At 36.0% G+C, this 19227-nt stretch overlaps 1 protein-coding gene across 2 annotated transcripts in view; it reads right to left on the reverse strand.

The window, feature by feature from the left end:
• slx9 (SLX9 ribosome biogenesis factor) overlaps nucleotides 1-19227 on the reverse strand; it is a 96739-nt gene that overhangs the window by 18672 nt on the left and 58840 nt on the right. The window contains exon 3 of one of the 2 annotated variants that reach the window (XM_088604992.1): nucleotides 1767-1835. The exons of the other annotated variant lie outside the window; for it this stretch is intronic. Within the exon in view, the coding sequence (XP_088461118.1) occupies nucleotides 1767-1835 (69 nt within the window). The remainder of the gene's footprint in view (nucleotides 1-1766; nucleotides 1836-19227) is intronic. 2 annotated transcript variants of the gene reach the window in all.

A 19227-nucleotide genomic window follows, 5' to 3' on the forward strand; every position in this document is an offset into this window, starting at 1 on the left:
AGACAAAATGTAGGCGCAGCAAATGAAGATACTGGAGACAGTTCCACAACATTCTTCAGTCCATCTCAATATCTCCAGCACTGCTGTTGTCTATTGAACATAATTTTGCCCAGCCTTTTTCAAAGTACATGTGTAAACCAGGAACAAGATTGAGTTAATGTGTTTAATAAATACAGTATAAAGACGAGAGTTTTGTTATGTTTTTGTATGGTTTTACATCATTGTAGTGTATTTCAAATTCTGGCATCCCGTAGAATCATATTTAAACATCTCCTCTGGCATAGCTGATGATTTGTGTATTTCAAGACAAAGTGTTAATTAAGGCCTCATGAGGAAAAACAGCAGGTGGGATTGTCAGCTGTGAGGATCATCAAAGACTCCTACACCTTTGTGGCTCCGCTTCTCTAGTTTACTTTGAACTTCAGAGAAACAGGAGTTTTCTGGGTTTCGCATCATGCTTACAGGTTTTCACAAACACATGAAATGAAATCAATAAACAAAAGCTTGTATACACAAGTAAATATTAAAAAGACCCACAGGAAACTAAACCATAATCAAACTCACTTAAAACATCTACAATTAATTTCTGTCACATGTAAATTCTGTAGATTATGGTAAAGGTTAAGTTAATAACAGTGTCCCATCAGGCCATAGGTTAGTCTGGTTACCGTAGCGTTAAATGGACAGGAGAGGATCCCTCCTCATATGGGAGGCAGGTTCAATGCCTCCCAGTAATGCTGGTTTCCACTTATACAGCAGGGTGGACTGAAGGAACTGAGATAAAGTAGCTCATACAGGGGTAGCTACAGCAGAGTCTGCAGGGAGCACTTGAACCTACAACCTGTCAGTTATGAGTCCAAAGGCTTACCCATTTAACTACACTGCCCTCTTCAAGGCTATACTGTATATGTACATCAACTTAATGTGAAAAGCTAAAGAACATTTTGTTGATGTGGAGCCAAGTGAATAAAAAATAACTGAAGAGAATCTTAAAAAGCAAACAAGGTCTTAATGTCACACAATTATGACTTTTTACAATAACCATGATATAATTAGTGGAAAGTGTAAACAAAAACACCAAAAAAAGGAAAAAGTTTATAAAAAAACTGATAATGAGAAGTTTAAAGGCTCTTATCCTGAAATTAACGCGTGGCACTGAAACAGTACATTCCAACTATAAGCATAGATGAAAACTGAGAGGATGTGTATGTAGGACTTAAAATAGGGGAAATGTACATCTGTTGTACAATTAGTTGTGTAATGTGTTTAGAACAAACTACCTAGCAATGTTTCTGAAGACGATATCCTGGGATCCTTCAAAACATGGCAGATAGGGGTAGCAGTGTGTAGCAGTGGTTAGTGTCCTGGGCTTCTAATAGGAAGGTTATACATTCAAATGAGGCACTGCTGTTGTACCCTTGAGCAGGATATTTCACCTGAATTGTTCCAGTTAGATACTCAGCTGTATAAATGGAACCAAATGTAAATCTTTTAGACAAGTAAATATACAATATTTAATATGAATCCTTAGGTGTACAATATCTATTAATCAAACAAGCAAAAATAAAATTCCTCCTCTTTTTGTAATTTTTTTACGTTATTAATTATTAAGGCACACTATCCTTGTTATAGAGATTTAAATTGAAATCAATGCATTTCAAATATATAAATGAGATTTGCTTTATCATGCGGTATAGCATCTTTTTGTTCTTCCTAGCAACTGGCTTGTTACAATGTATCTGAATGACAACAGAAAAGTTACTCACTGCCCAGCCACCTCTCTCGACGCTGTTTCATCTTCTCCTTCTTCGATATCTGCTTCTTCTCTTCAACTCCTGTAAACAACACACACATCAGAACCACTGTTCAACTATCACATAGACGCGGGCTTTCTTCACAAGAACTGGATCAAATACACAAGTTTTCAAATGTTAATGCTTTTAATGATAAAAAGAGTTATTTGGCTTTGAACCTCTCTAGAAAAACAAAATATTTTTCAACACTACTGTATTAAATATTTTTGAAAGATTTCCTCAAATATTTTTAAAACAATTTACAGATCTTAAAGCCTAAACATTGTTTCTTTTTACTTTTCAGTGTAATATTAACCTTTACTTCTTCCTTCATACATAACATGCTCGTTTCAAATAATAATTTGTATATCACTGTATTTCAAATACTTTGAAAAGATGCTTTGCATGTTAAATATTGCAGTACTTTCAACATGTATTTCCAAATAATTTCCAGGACTAAAAAACAGTGTATTTGGAAATAGGTCTTACTGTACATTAACTACTTTAAATGAATACATGATACAGGTCTGGTCACAGGACACAAGGTTCTACAAAGGTGACTGGAGCGTATTAGTGGAATTATTTTGTTAACAAAACCCATAGTTCCATGTCTGATAGCAAATTAATTTTTCAATCATTTTCAGTGTTTCAGTGTCACTGAATGTATTAGAAAAGCAAAAACAAGGTTTCGAAGAGGATGATTAAGATATTCATTCAATTTGTTTTGTTTCTGACAAAAAACTGCACTGAGAACCTACTGATTGGACTGTTAAAATATTAAGGAGAGCTGAGTTTTTTTCCAGCACATAAGTTTGATCTACTGCAATATCTTATCCAAAAACAGAAAAAAGAGGCTATCACTGAAGATCCGGCCAAATACTTTGATCAATAAAAAAAGTACAAAAAGAAATTAAATAATGTGCTGATACAACCATGAAAGAGATTTCCAGATGAGCCTGCCTAGAAAAAAAAAACCATCAGGGTAATTCTCCGATTTACAAAAGGTCATTTCCTTTGTATTACAACTCCGTGGAAGAACTTCAGAGAACTGTGATTTTTGATAAGAAAGTTATGTAAGAATCAGAAACCTTAAGAGCCAGACTGAAGGTTTGAAAATTCAGGGGAATAAAAGCCAGACCATATTTCAACAAGTGTTTTCACATCCTTTTTAAACTTAATTGGACATTCAGGTACCTCCTGTTTCTCTCCCCAAAAACAAGCACTTCCTTTTATAACTTAGAAAGGAAATTGCTTGGACCCTGGTGCCAGCTTCAACTTCAGTGAAGGACATCCTTGCCACTCAGCATGATGGAGTGTAAAGAGTATCTCTCTCGTCATGGCTGACGCCACGGCAGACCCACAACAAAGAGGTTCCCATCCCTGCCCTTCCTGACAATCTATATTCACTGTTGCTCCTGGGGTCTGGAGAGTAAAGGTTATCACAGCGATAAGAGGTTTCCTATGGGAAAATAAGTCCCACCTTCTGCAAAATTCCAGTCTGCTACTGTACAGCACTAGATTAGGGTTTTTGTGCATATATTCAACACAGAAATGAAATACAGCAAAAGATGGACTTGTACATTTCCCGATTCAACTACATTATGCATGATTAGCGATACAGCTTATAATTACAGATATTTTTAGCTTTACCACATCATTGGTAAAATTCAGAAACACATAGACCAAAAGTACATCGTACTAACAGTTAGCCTGCCTCGATTAGATACATAGCACAGAAGTTATAAAGAGAAATACACAAAAACCATAAAACAGATCACTGAATACAGGATGAAATACTATCATCGATAACATACAGTATACTTCATGTGATCTCATAATATCATGTGCGATCATAATGCCTGGAAATGACATTGCATATTTCTCACAATTTTATACACATTGATATTGTGTCACTGCGTTAAAGCATGTTGTAGTTCACCCAGATCAGCCGGTAAGCGGGCACATTGTCCCAGTTGTGTCCCTATCTTATCCTGCAGGTTTAGGTGTGGGAAACATATTGACAAGCCAAACGTCTCATTATAATAAACTTTATTTGATATAGCACCTTCAAAAGTAGCACTTCAAAGAACTTTACAGTAGATGTAAAATAGTTAAAAGAACAGCAAATAACAGAATAAGCATATAAGAAACACAAGCAGAAAGAGGTGTAGCAGAAGATACATGACCATTAGAAAATGGAGCTGACACCGACACTAATTAAATTCTGAGAGAAAGGTTTTAGTGTTCTCTAGTGTCCTCGAGTCCATCCAAGGTGATGGCATTGCCATTCATAATTTTAGTGACTTTATAACAATAATCTAATTCTAGGTCATAGTCATTCACAGTATGTCTTTTACTTACACCTCCACACCCATGTTCAGACCTGTTATATCAACATTCATCTGTAAAAAACAAACAACTATCATTGATTCCAGTCAACAATCACATGCCTACTGCAACTTCTCTACCATATTACGTTTCGTACCAGCATCTTAGCTGTAAGACCACATACAGTACATGTACAGTAGATGGTTAAGTTTGGAGCATTTGTTTATGACAAAGGACACAACGTCTCAGTAACATTTACGCTGCATGCTAGTTCTTCTTCCATGATGGGTTCTTATTTATTCATACAGCTTGTGTTCCTCTAATAACTTCAGATAATGGATTACATTTACAATCCTATGCCTCTGTATACTTTTGGTTTTGACCCTAACTAAGTAAATGTTGTGTTACTGTGTAGCAATTGCCACAATTGCTATATCCATCTAACTCTTAGCTTCATTATTGCACTGCCATGCTTTCTGGTGTTTACAAACATGCTCTTACTTTCCAGAATGTACAGAACTCAAGAGCTCAAATCTTTGCTAAATGTAAAATGCATATTTCATCTGTTTTAGATTTGCTTCACTGGTTCCCTGTGGATCTACTACTGCTGCTCACTTCGTCAGCCCCTGACTACATTAATGAACTTTTAATTCCCTATACACCTACACAACATTTGCTCTTTGGAATCTGGAATTTTTCAGATCCCAGAACGAGGCTTGAAACTCTGGGAGATCATGCTCCCAGTTCTACTGCTCCAAGACTGCAGAATGATCTCTAAGCTCACAACATGTCTTGCAAAAGCCAGCACTTTCATAAACCATCTGAAAACTCACTTTTATACTCTATCTTTTAATTGTGTTTAATTTTTTAATTTACTGTATCTGTGTATAAATGTTTCTATAACTGTCTCTTAATAAAAAGATTATTATATATTATTGTTTCATGATTGTATTAAGGGATGCTTTTCTCTGTTGCAGCTGTATGACCTATTTGTACTCTTAATTGGTTGGGGTTTTTCACATCTGGATTTTATTAATAATAATTCCTATCTGGAAATTACTCAATGGAAAAACAAAACTGCAATGAATTATACTTCCAATTTGATAGAGAATCCTATACTGCATTTGCTTTTATGTTTTTCATGGTAATGACTTAGTTTTTAAAATTCCTGTTAAAAACGATTATTTTACCAAAATCATTGTGCTAGATATGAGTAACACTCATTATTCAAAAAGATGCTTTCAGCTACATATGATTAAGAGTCATTACTCAAAAAAATGCTCTCAGCTACTTATGCTTTGTCCACTTTAGGATCTGACTGTTACTGATGAATAAAGTAACAGCTAAGTCAGGTCAAGGTTACACAATGAATGGTTGAGATCCTTAGATCAATTAACTATTAAAACCTTAAAGAGCCAGATGTGCCAATTGTTAGCAAAACCTCATTATGTCTAAAACGGAGAGAAAATACCATTGTCAGGTCTTAAGTCTAAATTGCAAAAGAAGAAAAAAACAACAGGTACTGTAAATGTAAAAGCAAACAAGACTATTTGAAATGGAACTGTGCAGATGCTTTTGTATAAAAAAGTAGGTGTGGAAAAACCTACTGAATGGCTTAAAAAAACACCCACAACTGTGCAAAGCAGTTATTAAAATAAACTGTGTTTTTAATTAAATGTTCAGACATTGTCTGGAAACAATCAAGTCATTTATTGTTTTGTTAGTCGGTCAAAAAAGCTTACTGCAGAAGTTTTACAGTATTTTGTTTTTTTTCCAGCACAGCAGCATCCAGGGTTTGGATGAATGTTTTTCCACAATTATAAGTAACATTTTGTCATTTAATTTGTTAAAAGGCATGATAAAATCAATATGATGGTATTTGATATGACTTTCGGAAAGGAACAGTCAGGTTTTTTTTTCTATTTATAGATCACTAATGGGGTTGGTTTTGTAATTAGTGATGCACACGTCCTTGACTGTCATGTCTAGGTGTATAGAGTAAGCTGGCATTGCAGAACAAGATAAGAATACCATTATAGGTAGGCTCTTTTCTTACAAATTGATATCATTTCTTATGATATTTCAAATGTTATGATGACAATGAGTTTAAATTTTACTACAGAATTATAAGATATATTAGATTATGTTTTTTCTTCCTTTTAATAAGATATAATTTGTATTTTAATAAGTGGAACTTTGGTGTTACTTACCACCATTTAGAGTACTGGACAACAAACTTTAGACATCAAAGTATTTCCATGTATCTACTGAAACAGACTTAAAGTGATTACAAACTGTGTCAAGAACAAATAATCAATAAATAAAACTGCATGCTTCCAGGACTATACATTTTAAACAAATGTCTTAAAAGATCTAAATAAGACAGATACTTAAAATGTTTTGGACAACACAATATGCAGTTTGTTACTCTTAATACAATAAATCAGATCCAGTAAATGCAATCTGTTTTATGGTTGAAGTCATACATGTTGTCCTGGACAAAGGTTTTTATTGTTTTTAAAAACAAACACAAAAAAGATGAAGAAGAAACAGATTACAGAACCTTCTTTGTTGTAAGTCAATGAGGAAAAAAACAGAAAGCACGAAAGGAGACTTGGTTAAAGAGGTTTCAAAATTCAATTTTTGTACTCTTGTTCTTTGAAGAAATTCTATTGTGTGTAACAGGTGTTATCCCATAGCAACCTACCGCTTTAGGGGTTTCGATGACAACAGAAACTCTTTTGGATACAACCATGCCATCTTGAAGACATACTTTAAAGTAATAGTTCTAATCAGAGAATCTGCCTTTCAGAGAGAAATTTTCTTCAGATTAATCTCTTGGCGTTTGAACTTCTAAAACAAGTTAACAAAAGAAAATTAGAATTTTGTGAGTTCACTGTTGTTACTGTTGAATGACACATTCTCTTGTGACTCAGAGGCATATGAAACACAGAGGTTTTCAAAATACTAATTTAAAGATGCCTTTGGCAGACAATCCTGCCAGACTGTTTCATGATCTGACTATTATGATTCTACAAAATGAATGAGAGGAAGAGAGATTTTTATCCACTCAGGTACTGTATGTCTTCTAAGTCAACAGAAGCAAAAGCAGTTCAAGTAAGAGATTTCAGATATTGTTATACAGTAAAAAAGATTACAATTTTATATACAACTTTTAACACAAGCATATTTAGTGTTCACCTATTTTGCACTCTCTAATCTAAGAACAGAAGAAAGCAGGAAACAGCAAAAGTGTTTGTAAGCAATAAACTTAAACATTTCTATATGAATAAGGTTAAAATCCCTTAGAGTCCAGCTGAAATAGAAATATGTTTTAAACATATTTCTCATTTTTATTACCATTTATTACCAATAAAGTTAAGTCTCCCCAGAAAATGTCTACATTTTTTATGTTTAACTGATGAATGCAAACAAAGGAATAATTAATTAGGGGGCCCTGATCCAAAAAGATAGAACAGACTCCTGATTTCTCTCAACAGGCCTCCTGAAAACACAGCCAAAAGAAGTTACTTCACAACTGGAAAGTATCAGATGCAATAATCCAAGTATGGATCAGAATGGATTTACTGAATACCACATCTGTCACATCTACTCTCATCACAATATGGTTGTGCTTCCCTGATTAGCGAACTACTGCTATTACCTCAGCTCTATTCTTCGTATACTAACTGTATTCGTAATAATGACAATGGTTAGATCAAGGACTGTCACGTGACAAGATTTACTGAGTAGGATAAATGACAATAATTGACATACTGCTGGTAACAAGTTCTCTGACACTAATGAATGGTCATATGTCCACACAAACTGTAAGGACACATTTATATACAACAGATTTAGATCTACCTAAGGAAAAAAAAAATGAACATTTCATGTGTTGAAAACACAATTTTAGAATGTGGTCAACAGAAACTTTTATTTTTTTTAAATGAAGGGACTACCATTGTTTGCAGCATGTCTTTTTACAGATAGAAAATACCAACATGAGTACATTTGAAGAACCTTTCTGGGTGATTATATACTGTATATACGGAGAGGCATTAAAACAGCAAATGTAACAGCTACATTCGTTTGTTGTCTTTTTGTCTGTTAATATATATTCTTTATATTAAATCAATTTCATTTACATTTAGGAAATGATAGTTTTAACATCTCTTTTGGTCAGCTGACTTCACATTTAAATCACATTGACAAAATTGAAGCTTCAGATTTCTAAAACTGTGCCAAAATGCTGTGAGATTTTCCTTCTGTGATTGGCCAGCAATTTCAGTAACCAGAGTTTCTTGACTCCTTGTCCAGCCTCATTACTCTATCAGGCCTCATCAGTGCTAATGGAGTTCACCTATTATCCACAGCTTGCCAGAAAATGTGTGTTTCTACACAGAACTGCTGACCTTTTGTGAAAAGTGGTGATGCATTACTGAATGCTTTGTCTAACCTTCAGTTACTAATGGAAAACATGTTCTCAAAGCATCACACCTAGAGCTGGCATTCTTTTATCTCTGGATATACAAAAACAACAGCGCTATTCAAGGCACTAGTGGGATTTCATTATTTAACAAATTAGTTTTTGATATAGTCTGTTCTATAGGATTCATGTTCAGAAGTTTTTGAACATTGTATATTGATCAGTAAAATCAGTGATGCTTTTTACAGCATTTACACTGCAGGGATTTCTAAGAGCACACAGGAAAATCAGCAGGTGCCATATTAACCTTGAAGGAGATATTAACCATGAGATATTATTGAGTTTTTCAAATGCATTATATCGGTCTAATGGTTTTTTCTCAATTTCAGTAGAAATGAAAGAATGTCCTATTAATAAATTCCTGCATTTTCACATTTTAATAAAGGTGTTAATAGTAATATGTTGATACAGATAGAAATGTCTTGTTACCATTCAGTATACATTGGCTTTGTGAGGCCTCTCTGTTTCAGGAAAAATCAATAAGCCTGTTAAAAAATTAGTAACAACTAGGATTCCTAATTTTATATTTAATCCGCTGGGATATCATATGGAAGCAGGTTTACTATTGATGAATTGTGATGCTACGAGGAGCATAGTCCTTAATCGGCGGTACGTCCCTGAAGCTTGTTTCCTACCCAAGATTGCAACCCAAACTGCCGGCAACAGCTGGAACAGGGACCAACTGTGCACCCTGTGCCAGGCTAAATAAACAGAATAGATCAATGAACCAGAAATAAGAGGCAAGGTGTATGGCTGAGAGAGTTGCATGGCTAAACAGTGCGTGGCCAGTCAGAGTGCAGGTCGAGTACAGAGAGAGATGGCCGGGGTGATAGGAAAGTCGGCAGAAAACAGAGAGAGACGAAGAGGGGCTAGTGACTAGCCTGAAGCCAGCATGTGTGAAGCTGTATTTAGGATACGCTGGATGCTGTGAGACAGAACCCGTTAAAAATGTGAAGCTATGCCTAGCAGACACTGTGAAACTGTCCCTGAGAAGTCACTGTAAGAGAAGACATTAGTAACCACCACTGACAGAGATTCCATTACCCGATTTTCTGTGGAAGGTGGTTAAAAAATATACTGTAAATAAAGAGCACAGTTTTTAACTTTATGGCATGCGTTGGGCTGTGTCTGCTGGTCATGGACCAACACACAGATGTAATTCATTATAAATAAAAATGTTATAACAAGAAAAGAAATGTGTGTAATAAATATTATTGATTAATAATGCATGTTAAGATATTTTAAGGTTATTAAACTACAGGTTTGTATAAATATTAGTACCACATACATCATTTTGTTTCAGCCTCAGAGAAACATCACTTTGAGTTTTGTTACCTGGATAAAAAGTAAAATGAACAACTAATGGTTAGTTTCATATGCCTTAAAAATAAACAGAAATTTGACTATGTTTGCAATAAATGGACAAACCATGCACAAAAAACTTGGTAAACCTCAAAACCTTAGCACTAGTGCATTAACTTTCCATTTAAGATTAGCAAAGTACTAAGCTATTTTTATTTAAAATTTAGTCTCTTGCTCAATTTTTTATCTGTCTCTGTGTAGGTCTTGTGGCATCTTTGAATCATTTCGGGGTGTTGGGGCTTGGTCCTTTGAGCCTAGGGAAGAGCTTGTTTTCATTAAAAAAACATCAAATAATAAAGAGCCATAATGTTTTCCTTAGAATTGGCTGTGATGATGAATTTTCAGAAAAGGCTTCTGAAAAGAACACAGCTTTGTTTATTTAATTAGGCCAGAGATGGAAAAATCTTTAACTTGCAGTAAATAATCAGAAACCCAAAGAACTTACTAAGCCCTTAATTTGCATATTTCTCCCAGAATTCTTCTCCTCCAATCATTTCCATTATAAACTACTTCCTTCCTCAGAAAAACTAAATAAATGTACACATAAGCCATGTGTGAACCCAAGACAGCGGTGTTCTTTACCGTTTAGAAAGAATAAAATGAAAGATGAAAAAGGATGAGCTGTTTCCCTCCCTGACACACAAGGATGTGGCTAATTAGTTCTGGATCCTAGAGATTGTGGGATGGACAGATATCTACTCCAGTTTCTAATTGCTCCCGTATGTTTTTTTTGGCTTTAAACCTAAAAGCAAATATATAAAATACCAAACTTCACAGAACATCAGCACAGTATTTAGAACTAATTCTCTCTGTAAGGGGTAAATTCAGACGTTCCCAGTTCATGACCAGGTCTCAAAACACTTCATTTATAGAGTTCAAAATACAGATCTATGAAACCTGCAGTAAGAGTTAAGAGCATCTAAAGTACTATTACTAAACATTTACTTCTTCCTTGTAGGCTGCAGCCTAATAAACAAGATGGACTGATTGTGAGTGGCCTTGTTTTGAATCTTTCTTATGATCTTCAGATTCTTGAAGTTGCATATTCTTTGCATTTCGTGATGTTGAGCTACTGAGCTTCTGATGATTCTGTTTCATGTTTGTACCTGCACTGATCAAAAAGCCTGAATGCAAATTACATAATGTCTATGACAGACACAAAAACACAAAAAAATCATTTCCAGTACGCCACTTAATAGCAAATTGCAATGCCTTAGGTGCGAACCACCTGACTTTCTCATGGTCAAAAACAGATAAAAATGCAAGTAAAAACAAAAACAGGATAAAGAATTTTTATTTGAAATACACTTTCCTCTTATTAAGAAAGAAGTGCCACTATATGTACTAAGCTTGATAGTTTCCTACGGTCAAATAAACTTCTTAGTTGATATAATTTAATAAAAAATGATCCATGAGGGAATAACTACAGGTACTGTTTCTTAACCTTGAACATGTGTGGTGATGGATGTATTCTGTTCGAGAGTGCTCTGTAAATGTGAAACATGGCAACAATTATGCGTTTTTGTTTGAATCATATAGAAGACAAGTGATCAGGTCACAGTTTAAAAAACAGGAAGTGAAGTGTGTCAGAAAGTGATATCTGCTATTTGGATTCCATAGAGCAGATCCTCTGTGTGCAGCCTCACCCGAAAGAATGGCCTGACCATCAACTGTGGAACTTTGAAAGACTATCTTGGTGGAAGACTTCTGTGCTTTTTTTGTAAAGAGTTTCAGACAAGACTGAGTTTTGTGAATTGTTTATTCTGAGGTCAGTAAACAGCTTAGTATAATAGTTAGAAACTTGAAGACAGTCAGGAGCTCAAAAGGGTGCTAACATTTTTCCTGGTTTGTTTACTTTGCTGTCCTTTTTTTTCTTGCACTGTAAAGAAAGAACACTGTTTTTTAAACTTACAGCTTTGTTTGTCTGTTATCCTGGACCCACCTATTTTAAAGACCCCTTTATAGCATGTACAGCATGGCTTTGAGTGGCACAGTCAAAAACCTCACTTAAATCCAATATAAAATGTATGGGATTTGAGACTTTGATTGCAGATTATTAGATTGCAGTATATAAATTAGATTTTCAAAGAAAAGTAGATGATTCTCAATAGAATAAGTATTCAACCTGTCAAACATGATGGCGGCAACATAAGTTAATTAAAAAAAGCAAATTCACAATATGAACCGGAATGTCATAAGTGAAGGGTTGTTGAATATTTACACTATTCACACAGTTTTATAAGACTTTTCAAGCCTCCACTGAAAAAAAAATAACATGACATCCAGTTTAGAAATGTAGCTGCATCTTAATACAAATATTCTTAATAATTAAATCAGTATATTTATTATTCCCCAAGCCTTGACAATGTCCAGTGTAGCATGGAATGGAAATCAAAGTGTTACTAGAGAATGCATAGTGGTTCTGCAAAGATTTTCCAAGTTAGAATAGGGTTGTTAAAGGCCATCACTACGTTGAGTGTGTTCAGACCTTCGAAACATACTCATTCTTGTTTAGGTCATCTTATTTCATACAGCCACCCTGAAAAGCCATGATGTTGATTGCACCTGGCAGAAGTATATTCACCCAGGCAAGTGCTGCCAAAAAAACCGACTGGACAGTAAGAGAATGTCATTTCTGTGTCACAAATTTCAGCTGGATAGTTATGAAAAATGTGAAACCACATGCCACAGCACACAAACATACACCTTATCAACTATCCATTAATCATACTAAAATGCTGATAGTTATGATGGTAGGAATTTCATTTGGCTTGTATCACTTCAAAATACATTTTTTCTCCTTTACCAAACAAATCAGCTATTTTTAGGAACAAATGGGCAGTCATCAGTGTGACTGAATTGTGCACAAGCATAAGGAGAAAGTGTTACGTGCGAACTGGAGACTACAGACGATTTCTCAAAACACTAAGTCCTTGAACTAGTCTGCTTTAACAGAACGTTGGTAAATGCTATTCATTGTGTTAAATAATAAGGAAAGTATCTATACTGTGGTAGGGTGTACTACAATTAAGAGCATTTTTAACTGTGAATTTTTTTTTTGCTTGAGGCCAATTATTTCATTTTAGATAACACAAACCCTCCCTAAGCATTCTTTCAGGTCTAAGTTATCGTTTGAGTGTTTAAATCAGTTTTCCTGGACACTTACAATCCAACAAATCTGCACGTGCAATTACCTTTTTTAATTAAACAATCTACTGCCTCACAGGACTTGTGATTGGATTTCTTTCATCCTCTGACGCCCTTGCCCTTGCACATCATACTATTTTAACGGAACAGTTGCTGATTCTGGCTCCTGAATTTAATTGCTCTGAATGTATGTGTCATAACACAGGGTGCTTTGATTTATGATGTCTGCTGAGATGGTGTCCTTGGTCTGGAGAAGGTACTACTTGCACTGTTGCCAACAGCAAAATGCTTTACAGAAATAGAAAATATATCATGTAAAAAATGTTTCTGGAAATAAACACAAGAAATCCTATATACCTTAAGATTTAACTTTGAAAACTATAGTAAAACATGAATGTTACACAGCAGCCTGATCTTTTTTTCACTTTGAAATTTGACCTTACCTTCATACTCACCTAATCATAAGTGGGGAAAAACATGCATTTGAAGTGCTAAGACATCTTATTTTTCTTTGTTATATTAAAAGCAGTTATTTACCATACCTTCTAGAATTCAAATACACTTAAATTTACACAAATTCTAAAATATATCAGATAAAGTGACTTCAGAAAGTATTTGCCTCCCTTAAACAATTGTAAATATTGTTATAACCAGAATTTTTAAAGGAATGAAATTATTTTGCCTTTCATTCATATAAAATACTCAACAACTTAAAGGGCCAAAAATATTTTTTTTTATTGTTGAACAAAATTCATGAAAAACAAAAACAATCTTGTTTACTAAAGTATGCACCCCTCTCCCCCCGTGCCAAAAGAAGCACATTTTGATGCAGCAATTGCATGTTTGGGTCTTCCTGGGTATATCTGTATCAGAACTATTTTTCAGGTGTGCCAATTTGCTTCGAGAAAAATAAAACGAGAAAAAAAAAGACATTCTAGTAGCTCAGGGAACAAAGAAAGTGAAGCATTCCAGAGCTGCTTCATGTACATTCAACTCTGAAGGGAATAATTTATGCAATTTAAAAATTGCAAATTTCACAAACTTAGAAGAATGCTGTGGTGTGTTCCGTCTACTTTTTGTGAAGCCAAAATGTAATGTAGTGCTCTCTGAAGGCACCAGTTCTGTAGGGTTTGGGCATTTACTGGGACAATTATTAATTGTAGCAGTAAATCACAAAATTGATTCTTTTGATGGCTTTAGAATCCAACCATGCGACATAACTCAAACAACGCACACACACAGGTACTAATACACGAGGATACATTTATTAATACATAGAATATGCATGTAAAACTAACAGATCTTATCGAGAGGGTTATCAGAATACAAAAGATATATATTCAGTCAGTTACAAAGAGTTACACATATCAAGAGGACATACGTTCAGTATATCATTCATTAAGACCGTTTCGTAAATGCACTTGGTTATAACTTCTACATTAGATACTCAAAACAAGTACATAACTCTTAGAAATTAAATTGATATCAACTGGTTGGGATAACAATTGAATTCTCGAGCAGTAATGCATTGAAGTTGAATACTCATCCAATCTCTGGGGATTCAGATCTCCTGCCGGCACAAAGAAACAGTTGCAGGCTTGTTGCTGTCCAATCCGCGCTCTCTGGCTCGGTGCCAGGCTGTGCTGTGCGGTTTGCGACGGTGCGCTGCAGATGCTCACTGACAGGCTAGTTAGTGATGGCTTTAACTAGCAAAGTTTGTGCACAGGAGAAAAGATGACTGTGGGGGTCCCAGCAAGTCAGGAAGAGGACCGGTTCGTTCCTGATGAAGAGCTAGTTCTGAATAGTGATTCAGCTGTCCACAGTTCCGACCTTTTCACGAGGCCTGCTGCTGGTGCTAACCTCGGGTGGATCCTCTGGTTACTCTCTGGCAACCTCTGCTCTAGACTCTTAGAACAAAGGAAAGTTCTGGCACTCAGACACACTGGCCGTTCCGTGGTTGTCTGGGCTGAGTCTCAGGATGGTCAGGAGGCGCGCTGCGAGAATGTCCTGCCCTTGGGAGCCTTCTGCTCCTGGGCCGTCCTGCCCTGGAATTCTCCTTTGAATTCCCTTGAGAAAAGTCCACAGAATTCTCCAGAAATCCTCCACTGAATCTTACTGAATCTACCAGGCTCTCTGTGTTGCCTGTTTTTACCTGGAGGAACTTCAGCTCGTTGATTGGCTGAAAGTTCCATGGGCATCAGAGTCCCACGTGGGTTACTCGGCCCTACCAGTCCCTGATTGGTTGATCAAGGTGAGATATGAGTCACTTACTCCTGACACTTAGGAATGCAGTCCAGATGTCCATCTGGCACGCCCTAGACAGATAGGCGCCAATGGATGACCATTGATCATGATAGCCAGGCTTAGCTAAGTGCATCCCCCTTTGGGAGCTGTCCTAGGAAACCTTATCAAAGGAAACCTTAAATCAGCCTGCATGAATAGTTTCTCTGTGGCTGCACCACAGAGATGAACAGAGAGATGAGGCCTAATTTGGGAAAGCTCAGAAACACTTAATTCTGCCTTATTAATAAGCCTCGCCGCTACAGTTCCATGCTCCACTGAATAAGCACGTACAACAAAAGCAACAGGGATATTTTCAATTATATACAGTACACTGTCAATTCAGGATTTATTGTGCTGTTAAGAAAAAAATTTCACTATCCACTAACTTACTATGAAACAGAAGATGTAATATTTTGAGAACGTTTAAAGTTTGCTGGAAAAACAACAACTTTATTTGTCATAATAAACCAGAAATAGTTCATTGAAATGTGTAATAATTGGTTATAATAATAATAATAATAATAAATGCTTACACTTAGATAGCGCTTTTCTGGAAACTCCACTCAAAGCGCTTTATAGGTAATGGGGACTCCCCTCCACCACCACCAATGTGCAGCATCCAGCTGGATGATGCGACGGCAGCCATACAGTAGTGTGCCAGAACGCTCAGAAATGCCCTGGGATTTTTAATGACCACAGAGAGTCAGGACCTCGGTTTTACGTCTCATCCGAAGGACGGCGCCTGTTTACAGTATAGTGTCCCCGTCACTATAGTGGGGCATTAGGACCCACATTGACAACAGGGTGAGCGCCCCCTGCTGGCTTTTCTGGAAACTCCACTCAAAGCGCTTTATAGGTAATGGGGACTCCCCTCCACCACCACCAATGTGCAGCATCCAGCTGGATGATGCGACGGCAGCCATACAGTAGTGTGCCAGAACGCTCAGAAATGCCCTGGGATTTTTAATGACCACAGAGAGTCAGGACCTCGGTTTTACGTCTCATCCGAAGGACGGCGCCTGTTTACAGTATAGTGTCCCCGTCACTATAGTGGGGCATTAGGACCCACATTGACCACAGGGTGAGCGCCCCCTGCTGGCACCACTAACACCTCTTTCAGCAGCAACCTAAGTTTTTCCCAGGAGGTCTCCCATCCAGGTACTGACCAGGCTCACACCTGCTTAGCTTCAGTGGGTTGCCAGTTGTGAGTTGCAGAGTGATATTGCTGCTGGCAAGTTATGAAGTTATGACAGTTATGAACTCTCATCATCTCATTGTGACATTGCATCAATTACCCGGCCATGGCCTACCAGTTTTTATCCAACTATGTTTAAGTAAACTTCATAAAACCTGCAATTCAGCAAAATAAGAATTTCAACATTTGTTCCATAATACAGTCTGATTACAGGAAAATTAGAAAAAAATGCCAATGAGTCTCATAGATGCATGTTTAAAATCATTTTCCCCAAAATACAAAAAAAAATATTTGCACCCACCCTTAATTATTCATCTCTATATACATTAGTATTTTGTGCAGAATGCCAATAATCAACTAGATAGATAACTAGAAGTTTATAGATAATTAGATTCCTATTGTTAGGGAATAAGATTTTCAGTTAGACCACACTGGGGAGTGCTGACCAGTTTTCCTCCTCAGAGCTCTTCCATTACTACATTCTTAAGATTTTTTGTTTGGTGCCTCACTTGACCTAGTATGTATTACATTAACACAATGGATTCCAATGTCTGACTTTGAATAGTACTGCACTGTGATTCTGGTCTTCATGGCAAAACATGAGAGACTGTCACAAGCTTATTTTTAGAATGCTTCTACATTCCAAAGACCAGGATGATGTGAAAATCATAAAATCTCAGTTAAGTATTATGAAATTATGCTACTTAAAGCCAACATGTACTGACCTCATTACTTTTACTGAATGAAAATAGAATTCAAACAAGTATTTTGCCTTGCAGGCTGGAACTGTGAGACCCTGCAATCATTTTTTGTTGGTTTAGACTGGAGAAGAGTAACATCATCAAATTACAGCTCTTGCTATATCATAGTCACCACAGAGGTGATGAATAAACAGGGGGAAAAAGTGCCAAATAGCAAATATGTCCACATTTTAAGTGAAAATAATGCTTAGCGAGATAAGTGAGATAAACATAAGAATATTACCATAATTATATTTGATCAGGGTAACACAGTCAGTGGCACAGCTGTGGCTTGATCTGGAAACATACTTGCAAAAAGTTATTTTTCTGAACCATGGGTTAATCCAACTCACCAGACTCCAACTACTAACATAATGAACTTGTGCTGCACACTGAAGTGAATACTGAGAGTTGCTACATTCATTCTAGGGACTAGAGAACAATACATTAAATGGACACATTTTGGCACTCAGGCCAAGACGTAATTTTATTGTCAAAAAACTAAAAATCAGTGCTGTTCTGAAGGATAAAAAATGGTCTTTGGTATAATGAGTCATGTAGAGTTGACAATGTATCCTTAAATTAATCTATAAAAATGTGCTGAATTTTAAAACATGAAAATCACAGAATTGTCTTTCAGCACTGAAGTGGAGAAATCTAATCCTAAATCAGGGGTTTGTACATTGTTTATTAAATAAATATGTTTGTAGATAAGGGAATAGACAACCTTCTGTAAGAAATACAATACCCAGCAACATAATATATTCACTCAGGACACTTTTACCATTTAAAACACAAAAATTCATGTTTACAAAATACATGTCCTTGAATAACACTATTTTGATCATGTTTAAGATTTTTTTACTACGTTTAATTATGTTAAGGTAAACTGAAATACTGTTACACTGAAAATAAAGAGATCACATTCCTTCTGCTTGTGATATGTTAGAAAACCTTTTCAATATTTGATAGACTTGATTTTAGAGGTACTGTACCAGGAGATGATCACTTTTGTTGCATTTATTTGGTCAGCACCTTTTGCACTTGTTTCCAGCAAAAAATATATTTTTGATGCATTATTTACAAGGTTAAATCATTCAAAAGAGGAATCTTCACAACACGACACTGTCTTAATTTTTTTTTAATTTGGATAAATGTACTTGAAGCTACTCCCTTCTTCCTTTAGACTCATCAATACTGCCCAAGGCTGAAATGTTTAAAAACACTTTTGTAATATTTGCTGTGTCTGTTTCTAAATAAGGCATCTCGAAAGAAACATGCAAATGTACAACTACATGAACATTTTTAAGTAACAGTTTGGATCTTATCACCTCATTGTGCAATGCAAAATACTTTCTGGAAGCCCTATATTTATTTTAGAGTGACTTTAGCACACAGATCGGTTTCCTCAGTGCTGTTCTTATTTCCTCTGCTTGACTAAGTTGCTGCAGTGTTGGCTTTCACATTGACCTCACCGGTGACATCACATCTCCATCCCGGACTTAATTACATTACATGAAGTGCTTCATCTTGAACACCAACTGAAGTGCTGAAAGAATACGTCTGCCACCCGCTGAAACTGTGAAGTATGACATGAAGCATGTAATCAAACACTCAAAAGACCATTCCATGTTTTCAAACTAAATACACAGTGGAACAGCTTCAGAAGAGTGATTTGTTTCGTAGGCTTGACATCTGAAACACTAACAAGCCAGCTTTCTGAAATAAATACAGGAAACCTGAAAGTCACTTTAAAATAGAGGTTTTCCTTCAACACGGAGGAACCTGACACATCAAGGCTATCTCCTAAAAGCAGGCCTCCTTACGTGTCAATCTTGAAGTAGCTAAGCTTCTTGTCTTGACACTTCCACCTTCATCCTATGCCTTTTC

This window comes from Lepisosteus platostomus, chromosome 14, assembly GCF_059453375.1.
Source record: "Lepisosteus platostomus isolate fLepPlt1 chromosome 14, fLepPlt1.hap1, whole genome shotgun sequence".
Classification (NCBI taxonomy): Eukaryota; Metazoa; Chordata; class Actinopteri; order Semionotiformes; family Lepisosteidae; genus Lepisosteus; species Lepisosteus platostomus.